We start from the raw sequence: 16426 nt of genomic DNA on the forward strand, positions 1-16426 counted from the left end.
TCCCTGTGATTTGGATGTTGGCACATTTAGAAATGTCTCAGAGGTTCCTCAGCTTATGCTTTATTTTTTGAATCCTTGTTTCTTCTTTTTGTTCTGGTTGAATGTTTATCTCTTCCTTATGTTCCAAATTGTTGGTTTGAATTCCAGCTTCCTTTCTTTCTCTGTTGGTTTCCTGTGGCTTATTCTTTATTTCGCTTAGTGTAACCTTCATATCTTTTCTTATTTTTTTTGCCATACTCAAGGAATTCTCTGAGCATCCTGATAACCAGTACTTGGAACTCTGCATCTGATAGGTTGGCTATCTCTGTTTCACTTAGTTCTTTCCCAAGGGTTTTGTGTGTTCTTTCATTTGGGCTACTTTTCTTTGTCTCCTCAATTTAGCAGCCTCCCTATGTTTGTTTCTGTATATTAGGTAGAGCTGTTTTGACCTCCTATCTTAGTAGCATGGTGTATGTAGAAAAGGCACCTGTAAATTGTGTGGAGCAGAGCCTTAGGTAATTGCCAGGACAGGGCAACTCACTTCACCACTTTGCAGCTGTGTGGGGAGGGTTCTGTGGGGGACCATGCCACTGCTTAGGTTCTGGCAGTTTGCCTGGCATTTACCCCATTTCCAGTCACTTCACCTCCTTCCTGTGTGTGACTGGTACCTTTCCAGCTGCTGCCCTTCCAGCTGGTGCCCTAGTATTGAATCCCAGAATGTGTAGGTTTGCATACTTTCTAAGATTGTGCTGGCCCTTTAAGTGGTGAATATCTGGCATCTTCTTCTGCCATCCCAACTTCTGCTGGTTTTTACAGACAATTAGAAATTGGGAGGTAATAGGTATATATCTTCCCAGTATTGGAACCCTGGGCTGTGTAGTCTGGCTTTGGGGCTTGGATCTCTTGCTCCCAAGGGTATCCATCCTTTCATTCTGCTGCTGCTGCTACCTTTCCATACTGCCCCACCTCTCCACCTGTCTCTGCAGCTCTACCCCCCACTACCCTTCTGGATGAATGTAGTTTCTTTAAATCCTTGGTTATCAGACTTCCATACAGCTCAACTTTCTGATGGTTCTGGGTATTATTAGTTTTGATATCTGGTTGTAATTCTTCTTATGGTTGTGTGAGGAGGTGAAGCCTGTCTACCTACACCTCTATCTTGACCAGAAGTCTCCAGCTTATTTTTATATACATTTAGTCCAGAGCATTGTGGAATTTCTAAGCTGTGTTCACTAATGCCCATGTGGCATTAATCTAAATGCTTAAATTCATTAAAGCTATTTATATGCTTAAAATTAGGTCTGTAAGTTGTTTTTTTTCCCATGAGGTAAAGAAAACAAAACCTTAATGACTCTCAGACTTGGGGCAGATCGCACATTTTTCAGTGAGTAATTCAATTCTATTTTTGTCATATATGTAGTTAGTTTTCCTTTGCAAATGGATTTAAAACATTTGTTATAATATACATTATTGACATGTTTCAAAATTACTGTGACAAAAAGAATCGTGGAGTTGTTTCTGGGAATGCTCAAGAGCTTATTATTTATATTGTATTTCTGCCAAATAATTTCGTGGTATGGTTTCCTAAATACAGTAAGAGGCCTAGATTTGGATTTTTCTGCATTGTTATGTCACTTTTTCCTAGAACGTAGTGTGTGAAGGCTGAGATATACTCTCCTTTGATAGAGGTCACACCACCACCAGAGGAAATCTGATAGAATGTATGGTAATAAAACAAGCATATTATTGACTTGAGTTTAATGTTTTTTGCTTTTATGGTACTTTTTTTGGTAGTGATTCCTGTGACTTATAAATATTCAACCCTTTTTACTGCTAAAGAAGCTGATAAAAAGTGCTAGGGATGCATGGGAATTATTGTATACCAGTAAGACTTTATTTAGGGCTCAGGGGCCAAGACACCCATTGCATCTGTAATTTCAGCATATCCTTGAATGGTATCCGGGAACAAAGTGTTTCAGTCCTCCTGTGGAAAGGGGGACACAGAATCTGTTATAGACACAGAATCAGGGTGACACATCGGAGATCTCTAGGGAGCACAGTGGAAGCCCTGGGGGGTGATGTTCTGTGTTTGATCTCGAGTCCTCAGGTCAGTCAATTTAGTTTGGTCAGAAGCAGTGGCCTTTGCCTTTTGTAAAGGGTTTGTGTGATTGGGGTTTTCCATAGTTGCTTTGTTATAATTCCACTGCAGAGAAATGGAAGGATGGTGTGTGCCTTCTTCCCCTTGGCTAGAACTTTTAAAAAAGCTTGGTGGGTTCACATGGAATTTGTGCTGCATTTCTGTGGGATTTCTTTGAAACCTCTAAATGCATACTGCAGAACTTCCCAGATTTGATTCCTGAGCCTGACAGAGGCATATTCCTTTGTGTTGACATCTTTTCTGTTTTCTGTTCTGGGTGAGCCCAGGTTTTGGGCTGGTGGTGCCATTGAGGAGCACTGGTGTTACGGAACAGAAAGAGTTTGTCCACCTGGCATTAGCAGAGCCAAACACTAAACACTGAGAATTGCAGTGGAGAAAGATTGGGTATTTTATTTATTTTTTTTTAACTTCTTTTATTGATTATGCCATTACATTTGCTCTATTCCCCCCTCCATTCCCCTCCACCCTGCATACCCCTCCCCCACCATTTCCCCCCTTTAGTTCATGAACATGTGTCTCAAATTCTTTAGATTCTATATTTCCCCTACTATTCTTACCCTCCCCCCTATCTATTTTCTATCTACTGTCTATGCTACTTATTTTCTGTACCTTCTCCCCCCTTCCCCTCCTCCCACTCTCCTGTTGCTAACCCTCCACGAGATCTTCATTTCTATGGTTCTGCTCCTGATCTAGCTGTCCTCTTAGTTTGCTTTTGTTTTAGGTGTGGTTCTTAATAACTGTGAGTTTGCTGTCCTTTCATTGTTCATCTTTTTTATCTTCTTTTTCTTAGGTAAGTCCCTTTAACATTTCATACAATAAGGGCTTGGTGATGATGAACTCCTTGAATTTGGTCTTATCTGAGAAGCACTTTATCTGTCCTTCCATTCTAAATGAAAGTTTTGCTGGGTAGAGCAATCTTGGTTGTAGATCTTTGGTTTTCATGACTTGGAATACCTCTTTCCAGCCCCTTCTTGCCTGTAAGGTCTCTTTTGAGAAATCAGCTGACAGTCTGATGGGAAGTCCTTTGTAGGTGACTGTCCCCTTAGCTCTTGCTGCTTCTAGGATTCTCTCCTTCATTTTAATCTTGGCTAATGTAATTATGATGTGCCTTGGTGTGTTCCTTCTTGAGTCCACTTCTTTGGGACTCTCTGAGCTTCCTGGATTTCTTGGAAGTCTATTTCCTTTGCCATCTTGGGGAAATTCTCCTTTATTATTTGTTCAAATAAGTTTTCCACTGGTGGCTGTGCCTTTCCCCCTTCTGGTACCCCTATAATTCAGATGTTGAACGTTTAAAGATGTCCTGGAGGTTCCTAAGCTTCTCCTCATTTTTCTGAATTCTTATTTCTTCATTCCTTTCTGTTTGATCATTTTTTTCTTCCTTCTGGTCCACTCCCTTGATTTGAGTCCCAATTTTCTTTCCATTACTATTGGTATCCTTTGTATCACCATTCATTTCAATTAGTTTAGCTTCCATATGTTTCTCTAATTTGTGACTAAAATCAACCAGTTCTGTAAGGATCCTGATAATCAGTGTTTTGAACTGTGCATCTGAAAGACTGGCTATTTCTTCATCACTTAGGTCTATCGGTTCTGGGGCTCTGAGTTGTCCTAGAGCCATTTTTGGTCTATTCGTGCTGTTAAGTGAGCGGAGCGAAGCCTTAGTTGTTTACCAGGACGGGGCGACCCAGGTCGCTGGTTTGTGACGCTGTGTGTGGGGGCGTGGTCAGAGAGGGAGCAATGGCGGTCCTCTCCGCTAGCCCAGCGCATCCAGTCACTCCACACGCCTGGGGCTTGTTTATCCGATTGGAATTGTGCGAGCCTGCTGCCTAGCGCCGGCTTCCCTTCTCACTGGTCTCTCCGCACGCAAATGCGTGTGACCGACCGACCCACCGCGCCTCTTCCCTGTGCACTCCGGCAGCCAGCTCGCTCGCGATCAGCGCCCTCGGTTGTGTGCGCCCACCGCGCACCGCCCCGGGAATTTTTTCTTGCTAACCTGTTCCGCTGCTGGCCTCGCTCCTCCTACCGGTCCAGCTGAGTATCTAGTTGTCCTTTGGACTCCGTATTGTCGATTTTCCGTGTGGCTTGGTTGTGACTGCTGTTAAAAATAGTTGTTCCTAGATTTGGTTGTGCACAGAGGCGAAGTGGTTTCTCCACCTACGTCTCCATCTTGGCGGAAGTCCTGGGTATTTTATTATGAATGGTGCCACCCAGGAGAACGGGAAGCTAGTGCTCAAAAGCCTGAACTACTCAATGTAGTGTAGTTTACAGATTATATGAGGCAAAATCACAAGATGCTATAGGTTAGGGGGTTCTGAGTCATGCTGGGAGCTGATTGGTTGGAAGTGATATAAAAGTAATCATTTCTTCAGGTCTTGAGAACAGTTCTGAAGTCTGTTCTAGGGTCCCTCTAACTGGTTTTAGAAGTAGCCAGGGTAGTCACTCCACCTTAGGGCTCAGAAACTGAAACATAATTTAGGTCAAAATGCTATCTTTGGCCTAGACCGTATGACCATTAGTCAGGTCTGGGCTGCTCTTTCTTGCTGCCTTGGGTATTGCTGGTTATCCTAGGGAAAGGCTAGGTCTCTGAGGGATGTGTGTATATATTTGTATATGTATTTAGAGAGAGATGACTCTTAAAGCTAGGATTTAAAGTTAATTTTAATCAAAGTCATAAGGATCCTCGGTTTTACTGGCCTGGATGGCTGGGACCTGGCCTTCTGACACAGGATGTGGTTGGTGATGAAGCCCTGGGTTGCAGCATCCTGCAGGTATAGGAAATGGAAATTCCTTCCCTCATGACCTCCTCCTCTCTTCAGCAATAGCACACACTTCCTCCAGATTTCTCCTCCATCTTCCCCAAAGTGGAAGAAATTCCCAGGTGTGCATGGCACTTCTCCCAGTTACCTGGCACTCCTCTGCATCTGCCTAGAGTTTGTCTCTACACAGGGCCATCATGTGCAAGGGAATGGAGGTGGTGGCAGTGTCCAGTGCCCTTGACAAGACCTTTATTCCACTGGTTCAGACTTTGCGGTGCACTTGGCTTCCCTCACTTTTGGGGTCAGAAGATCAAACCATTTGCTGTTCCATAGTTCTCTTTCTCTCCTTGTTTCTCTCCACCTACAAGATCTGGCTGGCCTGTATAGCCCTCCTAAATTCCAAATTTAATTCTTATCAACATGTAAGACACTTAAGACTTTTCAGAAGTATGCAAAGTTTAAAGTCTAAACAAGTAAATGGATGTCTGAATGAAATAAATACGTAAATGTAAAACTTCTTGCTACATGGGTTCTCTCTGACTCCTAGACCAGGTGCTGGATTTATCATTTCCATGACTCATGTTATTGGCAAATTGTGTTCTGCCTCCTTCATATCCCGGTTGTGAAATGAAAGCTTAAAAGATTACTGTTTATGGCACAGTTTATTTATCTATAGTTATTTTGTAGGCCATTTCTAATTTTTATAAATAATACTTCAATAAACTCTTCTGTGCTCATTTTCCCTTCCTTTTAACTAGTCTTGTGAATGGAATTCCTGAGTCTGTGTGTCTTCTTGTTACAGTTTATAATTTCCTTTTCATAAGAAGCATGTTGATTTATAATGTTATCAAGAATGTATATTCCTAGTTTCTCCCACAACCTTACCACCTGTAAAGATGTCCAGAGCAGCTGCAGAGCAGCACACAGTAAGGTTGGAGTGGAGGAGTCAGCAGGAGTGTGTTGACTGTTGGGAACAGTCAGCGATGGGAGAGGACAGCCGTTTGTTCTGACAACCCACCTTGAGTGAGTTGCAGTGATTCTCTGCAGAGCTCGGTTGAAAAGATTTTGAGGCCTTTTTCAGGTTCAATAAAATAACATGTACTGAACTGCTTAGTGACATCTTCCATCAGAGAGGATTAGGTGGCAGTGATAGATCTGCCCAAGTTTACTATTCTTTATCTTGAGAGGTGGGAATTCCTACCAGAAGCCTGTTGTAGTAGTCCGGGATTGAGGCAGATAATGCTTAGAGTTTTGCATGGCAGCAGCCAAAAGCAGAGTTGTCATGTCAGAAAAAGTGGTTGTTCTCAGAGAATTGTTATTAATAGCCCAAATAACAATGTATATGGGAGGAATACCGTGGGAGATCCAGTTCCTAGTAAGTAGATGTGACCAGTTGCTGCTCCTCAGAATGCATCTGACATCGACTTTGTAGAGGAGAATACAATTAAACACTGGTTATCCCAGAGGGAGGGTTTTACCAAACTTTATTCCTGTTTTGTGGAATCAGAATTAGTTTTATTCTACTACTTCCCCAGTAGTGGGTAGTATGTCCTATGCATTATAGGCAAAAAAGGGGGAAAAAAATCCCAGCAGCTATATCTTGAGAACACATGCTGCTACTATGGAAAGTAAAACTAGAAAGCAATATAATAAACGTATTCTCTGTGAGTTCTACAAGATGGGCCTTTTCTTTTGAGGAACTATACATTTGGCAGGGAGGAGTTTAACTTGCTCAGAACCTTAAGAGATTTTCACTGGGACTCAGAAAACTTGGTTTTTACTCTACTAGCCAGCTGTGCGACCCTGAGGAAGTCACACAGCTTCCTCTTTCGCAAAACTAGGAGATGGACAAGATGGGCTATGACACTCTTATGGAATGGAAAAATACATACATAGCTGAGTTTCCTTCCATTGCTATAAATCCAGTAAAAATAAAGGGGCTTCTAAAGAATGGTGGGCAGCCATGATCCTCCTCTCATCCTTTCTGTTTCTTCACAGATGCCTTTAGTTACCGGTAGACTTTCTTCTCTTTTTCTGCTTTAAACCTTTATGCATTCATGTGTGATGCATGACTCACCTGCGTTTTCCTCTGGTGTGTGTGTCACCGTCCGATGAGGTTCCTTCAGGAAAAGGAACCTCATAAAAGCTGAGTGAGTCATGAAAATTGCCTAGTGTTCTGGCTTCAGGCAGTGTCCTCAGCAGACCTGGAGCGGGGCCTGCCCCTTGTGGCCAGCTGGGGAACAGCAGTGGTCCCGGGAGAAGGAGGCTCTGGAGGTCATTTCTTGAGCTGTCACAAAGACACTGGCCAGAGATTATTTGAAGCTCTTCTTTATATTTTGTTTTCTAAAGCAAACTAAAAGTTTGCCTATCCTTTTGCCCTGTATTTCTTTTTTCCTATCAAATGTATAAGTGAGTGAGAGAGAAGTGGTGAGAGTTAAAAGGTAAAAAGAAAAGAAACACAGTGTATTTGCTAGAAGAATTAATTGTTAGATCCAAATCTGAGTAGGTTTGCTGTTTTAACTATTCGGAAAAGCTGGAGTTTTAGCTTGAGTTATTTGTTGAAGATGATGAGTAGAGATGAATAAGATGGTTTTTGAATTTTTCATCTTCAAGGGCATTTGGGGGTCACCTTTGCAGGAGCCATTGGGCTATTTTGGGGATTTTGAGCCAGTCATTTTGAGCAGAGCCCTTGAGTAGAGTGAAGGACAGACTCCAAAATGCGCTTCCTAAAGCAGAGTCCTGACTGCGAAGACACACGATGCATCCAAGGCGTTGCACACGAATGGCCACCCACAGAGAGTAAGTGCCATGTTTCTTCCAGGGGGAAGGGCCTCTCCTGCCTGGGACGAACTAGAGGCATTTCAGGGGGGCGTTTCTCAGCGTGGAAGTAGGGTGAGCCTGGTGTAAGCTGAAAAAACACCAAGGAAGGAAAAAACTTCAAAAAGGAACAAAGCTTGGGATCTAAGGATTTGTCTCCTGAGCTCTGGGTGGTGGGTTAGCCAGCCATAGGCAGAGCAGCCTGTTCACTACTGTGTGCAGATACTAACCTCCATTAACGCACCTTTCGTGGTTGTGGAACTCTCTGAACTCTGCACATAGGTCTGCATACTGCAGGTAAATGTTTTTTGGTGTTGTTGCTTTATTATGGCTCAGAGCCCATGAAGGCTGTTCTCACTGGGATGTGAGACTAGGAAGCCAGGGAGGGGTCATGTTATCTCCCATTGGTCAGGACTCACCTACTGTTGGCATGTGGAAGGCAGTACTTGATGATTGCTTGCTGGACCAATGAGGAATGGATGACTAGAAGCACTCTGAGAAAGAGAATTCCTAAACTATGATTGAGACGTTTGGAGAGGAACAAGACAGACTTTTGCATTAATCTGCTTTCCCATTGTGGGAATGGCTTCAGTGAGTGCAGAGAGGCCAAAGATCTAATCATTTAGCATTTCTTGTGGGATAATAAATTTGAAAGCTGTCTCTGTTGGGGGGGGGGGTTGCACCTATGAGTGTGGTGACATAAAAATAATCAGTGTGGTCTGTGTTGGGAAGAGGTCCCCACCCTGCCAATGTGGCAGTTTGCAGAAAATGGTTCAGTTGATAAAAGATCAAGTTTGTTTGTTTGTTTTGTCTTCTAAGGTAGGGCAGCACAGTTATATTTCCTCGGGTTGCATGGACCAAAGGAGGGTCAGGATCTGCTCATCCACGTGGAGTTTTAAAAGCAACTGAGGTGAAAGGAACTGACTGCATTGTGGTTTGGGGGACTGCGGGGAACATTAGCTGGAATCCATACTGAGGGTGAAGCTTAGAAATAGCAGTGACATTGATTTGGAATCTGAGGAGCTGAAGTTTTAATTCTGTCATCTCCTTTCTGAACTCTGCACATCGATCTGCACTCTGCTGATAAATAGCTTCTGGTGCAGTTGTTTTGTTGTGGCTCAGAAGCCGTGAAGGCCTCTGTCATTGGCATGGGAGGCCTTCTGGAGAATGATTTTCTGATGAACATGGCCAGCCAGTGCCCCTTATGCCCCAGGTTTGCTGAAATTGTCCCCAAAACATAAGAGCAAGAAGAAGTAAAAATAATTCAGTTTGTCAATTGGCATTTCAAATCTCATTTCATATTTCACTGTCTAAAGAAAACACATCTCTCTTAGTTTCAACATTTTCTCCTTGATATTTAGGCTATAAAAGTTATACCTTTAGTATAAGAAAACTGTATGACTATTTTTTTTCTTTTGAAGCTAAATATGTCTCATTTCCCTTTCACTTATGTATCTCAAAATATCTCCATGACCCTTTCAGGTAAGCACATTTTGACAAGGACTTCTATATCGATAGTCTGCAAACCTTGCATCCTCTGGCCTTGCCACTCTTTTCAGAAGAGAATTTATTGGCCTCTGTTTTATTCTCCTTTTTGGACAATCTCTCAACTTTATTTTGTAACTCTTCTTTTGAAATTTCCTTTTCTACCATTATGTCTTTAATTTCTGAGAGTAAGTTCAGTCTTACTTTCTAAATGAGTGCCCTGCTTTTTTGTTGTGGGTATAAATGTGTGGTATTTCTTAGCTTTCTTTTTACAAGATTAAAGTGTGTACCAAACATTCTCTTTGCACAGAGGCTTGTTGACTGGCACACATGCGGCCTTTGGTTGGGAGACTCCAAGGATCAGGGTCTGCAGAGCTTTTCCTCTTACCCAGGTGTGAACCCTTGCCTCTCCTGTCTGGGCTTGCACAGGGCAGGGGAAAAGCGTTGGGCACTCCCTGAACTGTATGTGAAGTTCCCAAGCCCAACCCCTACCTGGTGCAGTTTTCCTACAGAGCCAACTTCCCATCTTCTGGAGTACAGGAAAGTCTGTACTCTGGTTACGTGGCCCGGGGCACTAAGGATATGTTTGTGTGGACCTTTAGTAAAAGGTCCTTGGTTTCAGCCTGCTCTTTCAGTTTTTGATATGTTCAGGATGCTGTGGCATGAACTGATTGGTTCTCATTGGCTTTCCTCCCTGTAGGTACTTAAGGCTCCAGCTCTTCTTACTCAGTGCCATTTGCACAAGTGCTTTTTGTTGACATCATTTGTCTGGTGTTATCTCTTCTCTTTGACCTTGTCTATTTGTATATTTTATTCCTTAAACCATTTTGCAAGGGTTTTGGAGGGGAGTGGATAGAAATACATGTGTTTGATTTCCAATGTGTAACTGGATCTCTATCCTAATTAGCTTTAAAAAGTTATTTAACAGAGAAAGCTGAGATGAGACCTTCATATAATTAAGCAACATGAGATTATTATGCAGACATCGGATTCTAAAGAGAAAATGTTAGAAATAGAGAAGTTAGAATTCATAGGTCTTACAAGGTAATACCTAGAAAAATAGATTACACATTTTTTGAGTACTAAGGTTTTTAACAAAATCAATTTTATCTCTACCAAAACAGTGTTGCCATACTTCTTTAGACTACTCTAAAAATTCCAAGTTTCTGGAAATACATGTATTGTGGACATACTTGTTCTAGTTTATTATCATAGAACATATTTCTAATGCTTATTTTCACCATACTTTTCTTTCTATGAAAGAATATAACTTAATTGTAGAAAATACTGATAAGAAATAGAAGACAGTATACACCCCCCAACTGTTAACCAGAAATTACTTCTCCTGTCCTCTGCTTCTATGTTTATACTAGGTCATAATTGGTACCCTTTGTCTTATGGTCTGTTCTCATTCTTTTTCAGGACACTGGAGTTGGGAAATCAAGCATAGTATGTCGATTCGTCCAGGATCACTTTGACCACAACATCAGCCCGACCATTGGGTAAGTGTCCGTGTGTTCTTCTCTTCCACGTTTTTTTCCTTTCAAAGAACTCAGAGAAGTGACTTTGTGCTTGAGCCTTCAAGTGGTTTCATCCCAGCTAGTGAGAATTAATTCCAAGGGTAAAGACTTGGACAGAAATTCAGTCATTTTTAAGTTCTATGTCTGGGCTTCCTGTCCTTGTCAATGATTTTTCCTAGCCAACTCTTGTTATGCTGCAGCCTAAGGTCATTTCCTTGATCTCAAGGAGCATTATTCTGAAACTCACACCAGCTTTCTTTCCAGATGGAAGATGAGACACAGGACAAATCCCCAAAGGCTCTGCGGTAACTTATTTGCCAGTAAACCTGGAAATGCTGTCTACTCACATGGCAGAGCTGTCTGTGCAGTCTGCGGGAGAGATTGATTTTCCTTTTCTGAGCTAATTGAATGTCAGCATTTCCATTGTAATGCTTGGGGACAGAGGGAGGGATTGTTCACTTCTGGGACTCTGAGCTGGGAATGTAGGCACTTTTTTTATTCCATATTCCCCTTTCCTATGGATTCTTTTGCCAGATGTGCTTTTGCTGTATGTTTTCCAGGTGCTTGATTTTTCACTCTGTTAGAGCTTGGCCTTACTTATTTTTCTTCCTGAAGGTAGTATGATCCTTGCGAAGAGTAAGGTTTCATATTCCTCAGAAGAGGAACAGTGCATATATATATTTTAGGAATTCTGTAGAATTGATGACAAGCAGTCATCTTTATTGGTTGTAAATGAAGAAAATTCATGACAGCATAAGCAGATGCTCAAGAGTAGTTGGTTGATAGGCCAATGGTTAGAGTGGCGGAGGTAAGAAAAACCAACACATTTTATGGTTAAAAAGTGGTTTAAAGAAACATGTTCACAAAAATGTGTCAGGAACTCAATGAAGGGTCTGTAAGCCAACAAGTTAACTTTCCCCAAAACACTGGTGGAAGACATGGGTCTCTGGGGTCAGACACAAGGGAAATAGTAGTAACTAGAGTATTATTTTACATTGGTTCCCTAAGCACCAATTTCCCATAGGGTCATGTGAACAGGGTCAAGTGATGCCTCACATGCAGTAGCTTGTGTTACAGGAGAGAAATTCTGAGTTAGGAGTTTCTGGGTTTGAAAGGAACTCAAATCATTTATAATGGACAGTAGGCATGCCTGTGCTTTGCTCCAGAGTAAGACATTATCTCTCCCTTCCAAGACTATTTCCTGTAGAGACATCCTTGAAAACACAGTCTGGGAAAAAGACACCGCCTCTGCTTGCAAGAGACCCACGGAGAAATGTCTTTCAACATAGGCACTTCTGTAGTTTGGGGACAGTTTTATCAAAGAAATTCTCTTTGCTCTTCTCTCCGATATTTGTTTTTTCTCCTTGATTTCTCCTTCTCTCCTTTCTGTTTCTCGATTAAAAAAAAAGTAAAGCTCGTAAGAGTGATTAATTCTGAAGTGTGTTTCTAGAAGAGAGACTTTCATTGTCTACCTTTTAAACTTAAATTTTTTAAAAATAATACACCTCAATGTCTTTTTAATGATTTTTTAAAAATAAAAAGACAATGCATGTTCCTATCACAAATGTGGTAAATATATAAAAGTGTTAAACATAAATGTTATGTACAGGTATAAATATAAACAGCATATTTTCTTCCACTCTTTTCCTATATATATGAAATGTTTTTTTCACTCAACATTATATTGTAAATTCTATGCCATCAAATGTTATTAAAAACAATGATTTTTAATTGCTCTTCTTTTCATTTAAGGCATTTAGGTAGTTTAAAATATTTAAAAATATTATAAATATTGTTATGAAATATATCTGTGGGCATAAGTGCTTGCATGCATCTCTTTTTATTTCATTGGGTTAAATTCATAGCAATGGGGTGATTTAGTCAAAGAATAAGAACATAGTTGAAGTTTTTGATAAATGTGGCCAAATTGTTTTTCAGAAAGGTTGTCCTTATTTTTGTATACACTCACCAGCTTTAGGTATGATTTAGAAAACTTTTGCATATATGGTTTTGAATTTTTTTCTTGTAATCTTTTACTTAAACATTTCTTACGCCTGAAAATTTCTTCATAAACACAATTTTAAATGATCGTAACATTAAATTATGTGCCATTCTGCTTTCTACCTACGTCATTTCTTTTTTCTGGAGTCAAGATTAAGCTCAGCTCCATTGTTCTTATCCATTGTCTTTTCCTGATATAGTTTATTTTGCCAATTTTAAAATTGCTCAAAAGTTTTCCTTTCTTCTGAGATTTAGAGAAAATGTTTCTGAACCATGATTTCAGAAAAATAAATCTAGCAGGAGCAAACAGATTTCTTGGAAGATAGCATAAATGGAGTACTTTTAGAAAAGATTATGTGTGTATCTCAGCTGGCAGATTTGGTGGGCTGGCAGTCTGGCTTATAGATATGTTTTATTTAGCCTGCTTCAGAAATTTTAAGCCAGTAATGAAGAATCAGAAGATTTTTACATAATAAACTTGCATTTCTGGCTTCTCTTACAAAATCAGTAGGCAATAGAGCGCATGCTTACACGGCAGTAGCTGGGTGGACCTGACCATGGGCACTCCCTGTGGGTGGATGAGTCCTCTCTGTTCCATGTCTTCTCCACTATTATTATTGTTATTACTACTACAATTATTTTTTATCAGTATTACTTATATGCCAAGTCCACTCTGCTCCTTTACATGTCCTGTCTGGTTCCTTAGACATTTCAGTTCATGTCCCTGGTGCAGAAGCTTTTTCTCAGTTACACTGCTGGCCCCAAGGGGCAGAGCAGCTAGGTGATTTGCTTAGGCGAGCAATAAACCTGTGACTCAAACCAAGTTAGTCCATGTTTAAAGTCCACTCTTGTTCTTCCCACTGAGATCACCTTGTCATTGGGAAAAGGCCACAAGCTGTAAAATGTTATTGTCTTAGTATTGAAGAGTTAATTCTTATCATCTCCTGTGATTCACCCTGGAAAATCTTGGCTCTGCTATTCAAGCAGATTGTGTTGACATCTTGAACATATATATGTGTGTGTATTTCCCTTTCTATTTTAACTTTCACAAGGAAATTGGGTTACTCCTCTGCCAGATTTTTGTTCCCACCAGTAATGAAGTCAGTTCAGCATTGCTGATGCCCCTCCACTACCACTCTGGAAGGAAATCTATAGAGAAAAAAAGACTGGGGCTTCTTAAGATTGAAAGCTAGCAAAGAGGCTGGAAAAAACCCCAAACAACCAAAAGATTAATGACCGATCTTCATTCCAAATATTGATAGTCTTTCTCCTAGTGGTAAGAAATCTGGAATAGAGAATGGTACGTACACATTTGTGTGTACATATGCATGCATGTACTTGTATATGTGTATATATGTACAAGTGTAAATGCTGTGCATTATTATTGTTACTAAAGCTGTTCCTCACAGCCTAACTGTTACCAAAAGGAAATTTCAGAGATTTCATTTCCTCATTTGATTCTACAACAGCCTTCTAGATCATGTAGAGTAGATATTAGATCTATTTCACATATGAGAAAACTGAGGGACTCTCAGAAGTGTTCATTCCACACAGACTGGCAGTGAGGGACTCTGCATGCTTTCCTGACTTTGCCTTTAGGTTCTTCTTTGACCAGGGTCAGTTTAGTCATTTGGGTTTCAGAAGCCCCCCCCCCACTGCCATACATCTGTAAAGTGAAGTGGTTGGCATGGATATTTTATGTTTTTTCAGCTCTAAAAGTCTATGATTCTAAGATTATAAAGACAAGAACTTGGTTCTCTGGGAACATTTCTTTTAAAGTCTGAGAACTTTAAAAGGGTAGGATTGATATATCATTTATCTAGCTGCCTAGAACAGGGGTCCCCAACACGTGGGCCATGGGCTGATACTGGTCTGTGGCCTGTTAGGAACCAGGCCGCACAGCAGGAGGTGAGCAGCTGGAGAGCAAGCCAGCCAAGATTTTCTTGCATGACTGCCTGGGCTCCACTCCTCCCCGACCCTCATCCATGGGAATATTGTCTTCCACAAAACCAGTCCCTGCTGCCCAAAAGGTAGGGGATGACCGGCCTAGAACATACTGAGGTATGAATGAAAATTTGCCTTACATTAAAGTAAAAAAATAAAAACACAAAAAGAAAATTTTGATACAGCTGTCTATATAAATGTTTAAAAGGTATTTATGGAAAAAATTCCATAAGCAAAGTTAAAGGGCAAATATTAAACTGCAAATGTGTATATATATATATATATATATTCAGTTAAATATATATATATATTTAACTGAATTTATTGAGGGGAGACATTGGTTAATAAAATCATATGGGTTTAAAGGATATGGTTCTATAATATATCATTAGTATATTATATTGTATGATCACCACCTCAAATCAAGTATCCTTTTATCAACACTTATCCCCCCTTTTACCTTTTTCTAACTCCCCTTACTTTTCCCCATGGTAATCACCATACTGTTGTATATCTATGTCTTTTGGTGTTATTTTTTGCTTAATTCCTTCACCTTTTTCACCCTGACCCCCTATCCCTTCTCCTTTGATGCCTTGTCAGTCCGTTCTTTGTATCTGTTTCTATTTGTTTGTTAGTTTATTTTGTTCATTAGATTACACATATAAGTGAAATCATATGGTGTTTTTCTTCTTCTGACTGGCTTATTCCACTTAGCATAATGCTCTCCAGGTCCATCCATGCTGCTGCAAAAGGTAAGATTTCCTTCTTTTTTATAGCCAAGTAGTATTCTACTGTGTAAATGTATCACAGACTTTTATCCATGTACTGATGCGTCTTCAGGCTGCTTCCAAATCTTGGCTATTGTAAATAACATTGCAATGAACATAAGGGTGCATATATTCTTTCAAATTAGTGTTTTGGGTTTTTTTGGATGTATTCTCAGAAGTGGGATCACTGGGACATAAAGCAGTTTCATTTTAATTTTTTGAGGTACCTCCATACTGCTTTCCACAGTGGAATGGAAATGCACCAATTTGCATTCCTGCCAACAGTACATAAGAGTTCCCTTGTAAGAATTTACAAAAGGGGACTTTTTGTTTTGTTTTTTTGTTTCAGTCGTTGATAGTTGTGAGTTTGTTGTCATTTTACTATTCATAGTTTTTATCTCCTCTTTTTTCTTAGATAAGTTCCTTTAATATTTCATATAATAAGGGCTTGGTGATGATGAACTCATTTAACTTGACCTTATCTGGGAAGCACATTATCTGCCCTCCCATTCTAAATGATAGTTTTGCTGGGTAGAGGAATCTTGGATGTAAGTCCTTGCCTTTCATGACTTGGAATACTTCTTTCCAGCCCCTTCTTGCCTGCAAGGTTTCTTTTGAGAAATCGGCTGACAGTCTGTGGGAACTTTCATAGGTAACTGTCTCTTTTGCTCTTGCTGCTTTTAAGATTCTCTTCTTAGAGGTGATTTAATTATGATGTGCCTTGGTGTGCTTCTTCTTGGGTCCAACTCCTTTGGGACTCTCTGAGCTTCCTAGACTTTCTTAGACATCTATATCCTTTGCCAGATTGGGGAAGTTTTCCTTCATTATTTTTTCAAATAAGTTTTCAATTTCTTGGTCTTCCTCTTCTCCTTCTGGCACCCCTGTGATTCGGATATTGGAACGTTCAAAATTGTCCCAGAGTTTCCTCAGTCTCTCCTCATTTTTTTTGAATTCTTGTTTCTTCATTCTGTTCCAGGTGGATGTTTATTTCTTCCTTTT

At 40.4% G+C, this 16426-nt stretch overlaps 1 protein-coding gene across 1 annotated transcript in view; it reads left to right on the top strand.

The window, feature by feature from the left end:
• RAB31 (RAB31, member RAS oncogene family) overlaps positions 1-16426 on the top strand; it is a 157215-nt gene that overhangs the window by 64019 nt on the left and 76770 nt on the right. The window contains exon 2 of the mRNA XM_037154081.2: positions 10618-10697. Within this exon, the coding sequence (XP_037009976.1) occupies positions 10618-10697 (80 nt within the window). The remainder of the gene's footprint in view (positions 1-10617; positions 10698-16426) is intronic.

This window comes from Artibeus jamaicensis, unplaced genomic scaffold, assembly GCF_021234435.1.
Source record: "Artibeus jamaicensis isolate MK-2021 breed Jamaican fruit bat unplaced genomic scaffold, CSHL_Jam_final contig_511, whole genome shotgun sequence".
NCBI lineage: Eukaryota > Metazoa > Chordata > Mammalia > Chiroptera > Phyllostomidae > Artibeus > Artibeus jamaicensis.